The 6194-nt window shown below is 38.0% G+C and overlaps 1 protein-coding gene across 1 annotated transcript; it reads right to left on the bottom strand.

Moving 5' to 3' along the window:
* Positions 1 to 4540: 4540 nt before the first annotated feature.
* On the bottom strand, positions 4541 to 5083 carry LOC111464453 (putative lipid-binding protein At4g00165). The gene has a single exon (XM_023108660.1). The coding sequence runs from the start codon at positions 5044 to 5046 to the stop codon at positions 4651 to 4653; it is 396 nt and encodes a 131-aa protein (XP_022964428.1). The 5' UTR covers positions 5047 to 5083; the 3' UTR covers positions 4541 to 4650.
* Between the last annotated feature and the right edge of the window lie 1111 nt (positions 5084 to 6194).

Below are 6194 nucleotides of genomic sequence, written 5' to 3'. Positions count from 1 at the left end.
GCGAGCACTTCATGAAGTTTAGACTCTTTAAGCTCTCATCCAGATATATGTTTCATGCCCTCGGTGTTCTTCATAAATTGTAAGAGCCTTTGATACCTTGTACACGGTGTGTTTTTCAGTTTTGATGATGAACCCTTCAGGTTGGGCAACATACACTTCTTCTTGAAGGTCACCATTTAGGAACACTGATTTGATGTCCAAGTGATGGACCTCCCACCTGTGTTGATCTGCGAGGGAAAGAATCAACCATACAATGTCCAATCTAGCCACAGACGCGAAACCTCCTCAAAAATCAACTCCTTGTCGTTGCATGTATCCCATCACCACGAGTTTTGCTTTATGCTTGATAACATTTCCTTCACTATTCTTCTTCAACTTAAACACCTACTTCAAACTGGGCTTGTGTCCGGGCAGTAAGTTAGTGTCCACTTATTCTTCTCAATGACTTCAAGCTCTTTTTACATGCCCTACTGCTACATCGTCTCAGTTGCAGCCTCATGGTAAGTTGTCGGCTCTTCGGCTACGAGCAACACTAACTCTTCAAGATCTAATTCTTCTTCAAGCGTATCTACATAAATTTTAGCAAGAGAACGAAACATCTTTGGTGCATCCTCTGTTGTGGGTTGCTCTCTTGTTCCAGAGAATTTATCAGTCTTTCGGTGTCACAAGTGATGACAAGTATGGACTTGTTGATGTCGTGTCGGTGCAGTTTCTGTCTGTTGCTTCTCCCTCTTCTTCTAGGGCAATGAGCTCTATAACAGTCTGCTTGTTATTGCCAACACTACACCAACCCCACTTCTTCTCTTTTTGGAATATGATATATCTACTTACACAAATTTTCTCATGTTGCGGATCATACAACCTGTGTGCCTTGGACTCATCCTCTACGCTAAAGTACACCATCTTTTGGCTTCTGTCATCAAGGTTTTTGATATATTCTTTGTAGTCTTAACTTGCGTTGTACAATCGAAGACTCTTAGGTACTCGAAGTGAGGTATCTTACCGAACCATGTTTCGTAGGGAGTGCGAGTGTTTAATGACTTTTTCAGTAAACATTTTAAAGATAAACCACATTTCGCATTTCCTCGCCCAAGAAAATCGTTGGGACTTGCATATTCGAGTAAGCTTCTTGCAGTGTTCATTATGGTGTGGTCTCTTCGCTCGACCACACTGTTTTTTTCAATGAGTCTTTTAAACTTCGTGAATGCACATAATGCCTCTCCTTTTTTCTTTGAGCATGTACACCCACAAACAAAGACTATAATAGTCAACAAGTGAGAGAAAATACTTGTTACCCCCCATCGATGATGGAGTGATCTGGCCACACAAATTTGCATGGACCAGTTGTAGTTGTCGCTCAACACGAAAACTGGTTTGAGCTGGAAACGATAGCTTGCCTGTTTGGACAATAAACAACTTTCACATAGCTGGTTTGAGTGTATGATTTTGGGTAGCCCCGTAGTCATCTTCTTCTCTCCCATCATTTTTAGCGCCTGAAAGTTCACGTGCCTAAGTCTTGCATGCCAAAGCTGGGACTACGAGTGCCGTCAATAGAGAGATGGGCTGGTAGGTCTCCAGCTATATCTTGTACAAGTTGTTACGCAATCGTTTTACCTTCATTAACAAGGTTCCATTTTTGTCGAACATCTTAAGGAACGAGTCAACTAAATCCACTCTGCTTCCTTCTCCTTTCATCTGATCAAGATTGATAATATTACTCTTCAAGCTTGGAATATAATATATCTTGGTTAGTAGACGTTGGTCGTCGTTCTTACACTAAAACAATATGGATTATTTACGTTGGATCGATACAATTGATCTATCGTCAAGCTTCATATTTTCAATGAGCTGCTCATCAATCTCCTTGAACTTTGTTCGATCTTTGATCATGTGGTTTCTTGCTCAGTTGTCAAGGTACCACATGTTGGTCTCTACTCGGTCTTCTCCTTTTGTGGGAAGGTTCATCATAACCTTCACTTCATTGAGAATCAACAGGTTGGACATCTTCTCGGTCAACATTAGTGTGGGCTCTTGATCCTATATGAGTGTGAGGTTGGCCCCCTCATCGCACTTCTTCTTGCGACACTCCACTGCATAGTGCCCATATTTTCCAACACATCATACTTTTGTCCTTCCACAGGTTGACATTGTCATGGGTTTGTGTGGTATTGTCAATGCCTCCTCTGCCACTATGTCGCGACCATGTCTGCGACCACGTCTACGACCTCTATTTTCCTTGTAATAGCTGCCACGTCCCCTTGTACCGAAAAAAAAAAAAAAAGAGTCAGGCTCATCATTCTTTTTTGTCCGTGCGAGTCACTCCTCATGTGTGAGTAAGAGGTGTTTCTCTTCTCTTTGTCTTCGCAGCCACAAAGTCTCTCCTCATGAACCTTAAGACAACCAACGACCTTCTCAATTGACATGGTCTTGAGGTGGCTGAATTGCTGGATGGAGGTAACAATGTGTATGAATTTCATGTTGAGAAATAAACTTAAAAAGTAATTATGAATTTTTTTTGGGAGAGAGAAAAGTGACGTGGCAGTTATGACTAAACTTATCCTTACAAAATCTATAAAGTACTATGGCAGTAAAAAGTAGAGAGAGAGAGAAAACAAGTGAGAACAACAAATGACGAATGCAGCACAGCAAACTTGTCTGAGTTAGCTGTATAATACAAAAAAAACCTTTTGAGAACTTCTTTGTCTCTCCCCTTTCGACACCCCTTTCAAAGTTTCGTGAGAGTTATCTAAATGAGTTAGATTCAGAGTGAGCGTTTTTTTCTCTCAAGTTGGTATCGGAGCGGCTTTGTTTTTCTACAAATTGGTAGCAAAGCAATTTATTTTCTACATCTCAAGGAAACAGTTTGAAGAAACTTCTTGACAACGAAGATCTCTTCCACCTTGTCGCCTAACGAACGAATGTCGTTGACGATCGTCATTAACTTCATGAAAAATTCATCTATTGATTGAATGTCTTCCATGTGAATGGCCTCGAACTCACTCTTCAAGGTCTGCACTTATACTACCTTGACACGTTCCACATCCACATGCATTGTTTGCAGTGTCTCCCACACTGCCTTTGCCGAGTTTTTCTCTGCCAACGTGAGAAGGACGTCCTCTGGGATTTCTTAATAGATGGCAATAAGAGTCATCCTATCCTTACACTCCTCAACATCACCATGCTCGATGGCATCTCACACGCCTTATGTCTGTAAGTTGATACGCATCTTTATCGACCATGCTGCATAGTTACTCTTCGTGAGTAATAGGTAGTGGAGCGTTACACTCCCCTCCTTTTCATTCTTTATCATTGTTATATCCCCTCCGGCGACTTTGTGTAGTGACGACATTTGTTTTGGCATCCTAGTCTGATACCAAATGTTAGATGTAGAGGGGAGAGAACTTTTGAATAAAGTAACTTTAAGCACCCATGATTTTCAATTCTCTTTTTTTTTTTTTTGTTGTTAGCATACATGTAATGACTATTTATAGAGGAGAAAACACTGACTAATTTCATAAACTTTTAAGTTAAAAACCACTAACAATCTTCCTAATAAAAACACTAAATTTGTTCACAATTTTACAACAAGTAACAATTCCAGTATAGTTAGTAACTTATTCTACTAATTCAAATTTATTTACTCACACGGTAAAGGTCATGGAATTGAAGATAGGGTAGTTGCATTTATATTTGGTGTAGTAGCCCTTAGGCTAGATTGGAGTGTTTGCATCGTTTTATTTAAATTTTTTTAATCTCTATTTTCATTGTTTTTGCTGATAATGTTGTAGTTTAAATGAATTTCTTACCTACAATTACAATTAAGTCTACTGTAACATCATTTATGAAATATTTCAAAGGAATTTTTCTTTGCATAGTAGACATGTCATGCATCTAGTGGCGACTTTACTTTTTGACATAAAAATACCATCATTACAATTTTGATATTAGAACTATTTAAAATTTCTTATAAACCAACAACTTGATATCTAATTATAAAAAATATTTTAACAAAAATGTATTATAAATTTCACTTGGGTTAGCCTAATAACAAACCTATTAAGTTGATCGGCTCTCTTTTCAAATGAATGAACTCTACCGAATTCAATAAATGAATAATTTGAGTTGGATTGAGCGGATCAAATTTTAACTTTCGACCAAACTTGAATCAAATTAATGTCGGCCTTTGAGCCACAGGATCATTGATAATAAGATTGAAAGAGACCTCGTTTTAAAACTTCGACATCAATAATTTCTTCCAAATTAGTGTCAACTAGTTTCATACTTTCTATTAACTAAACTTTAATAGAAGATATAAAAAGATATTATCAATGTATTAAAAATCTCCTTTTCTCCAATTCTTCATATAAAATTCTAGATTTGAGTATTGGGTAACAAAACTTAGATTACCTCTTCATCGATACCATTGTCTTTGTTTTATGCACATTTGGTGATACGTAGAATGTTGGATAAATAAATCTCGATGATGTCGGTTTTTGTAGCATAATTCTACACCATACGGACCAACAATAGAAAATGTTCATGATATAAAGCATATGAAAGCCCACACTCACTTTTATTTAAAATCAAAGAAAACACAACCATCAAACAACAAACACTTATGAAGCAAACAAAAACAACTTCAGTCTCTAACTAAGGACAAGCAAAGCCTTGTGGAATACTTTTCCCACATGAATTTACAACCAAACTAAGAGCAATAGGCACATCAACGGTAACAACACCCAACACATTCGCCTTCAGGGCCGTGCACAAACACAATGCTGCCTCGAGATCGGCCAACCCCTTCAACAAAGTACAACATTTCTTGCTAGGTTTTGCTCCGATCTGCTCAGATATGAGCCCTAGCCAGCTACCGCAGACCCCTAACTTGAGTGTATCTTTTGGGCACTTAGCCTTCGCTATCGGTGTGGTAGCAGGCGATGGCTGAACCTTCGGAGAGCAACCCGGTTTGGCTGATGAAACACAAGCCAAAGCTATGATGTTCAACAAGGCTACAAGAGCCAAAGCCTTTGGAATTCTGAGCCCCATATCCAATATCCAATGTGTCTAGCAATTGTGTGTTTTGAAGGTGTATTTATGGAGAGATATTAGGATTTGCCACATGTGAAGTTTGTGGCTTAGAATTTAACTTTAGGGGTTGCAGTGAGTGAATGGCATTGATTAATGCACGCTGTCAGAGGCTATTTTCTCCATTGGCAGACGCACCAAATTGTGGCTGCGGATAATTTGAGTGCATGTGAATTGTACAGAAGAACGTTATCCGTATTGGATTTTTTCTCCATGGCATTGGTTAATGCACGTTGGCGGATGCTCAACAAGTTGTCTTTCAAGTTTGGTATATAAAATACATCGGCCATTACTTATACCATTTCATTTACCTTAAATATTACATTTCTTTACCCATCACAATCGTATTAGTTGTCATCCAATTTCACAAATCGTTGAAACTTTTCATTAATATAATATAAAAGTTCTTTCTTTCCATACATGTGGTTGCTGCGAGTCAAGAAACCAAATGTCCTTATTTTTTTTTTCACCTTTCTTCTCATCTATATAGGTTGTTAATAGCATCTCTTCGTTGGTTTCTACATAATTTGCTCTGTCATTCTCCTTTTTAAGACACTCGTATTGGTAATGTTCTAATCCAAGACTTTGGTAACATCATGTGACTTTTAGAGCTTGTTCTTCCTCACAAACATGATCATTCATGTGTTGCTCGTGCACTAAGAGACTACTTTGTAACTCATCAATGGTAGGAATCCAAATCATTAGACTGCTCAATCAAACAAACGACATAGTCGAACTTAGAAGTCATAGATCTTAAGATCCTTTCTATGATGTCAATGTTTGTCATCTTCTCTCCATGAACTTTCTTTCTATTGGCAATTACGAGAGTTCGAACAAAGTAGTCTGACATTAACTCTCCCGTCTTCATGTGAAGAACCTCCCACTCTTTGCGAAGAGCTTGCAATTGTACACGTTTGACTCGAGTTGCTCCCTTATACTTCTGTTTCAAGGAGTCCTAAATATATTTGGCTATTTCTTTCTTTCTAATGGTTTCCGGAGGGACAATCTAAAACCCAATTATAAAATATTATAAGATGTCAAACTCAAAATGGTGACAAAGCATTTTTTAATATTTTATCAAATTTTTAAATCACGATAACAATCAACTT

This window comes from Cucurbita moschata, unplaced genomic scaffold, assembly GCF_002738365.1.
Source record: "Cucurbita moschata cultivar Rifu unplaced genomic scaffold, Cmos_1.0 Cmo_Scf00030, whole genome shotgun sequence".
In the NCBI taxonomy this organism is placed as follows: domain Eukaryota; kingdom Viridiplantae; phylum Streptophyta; class Magnoliopsida; order Cucurbitales; family Cucurbitaceae; genus Cucurbita; species Cucurbita moschata.
The sequence above is the reverse complement of the archived record's forward strand: the minus strand, read 5'-3'. Positions and strand labels throughout refer to the sequence as shown.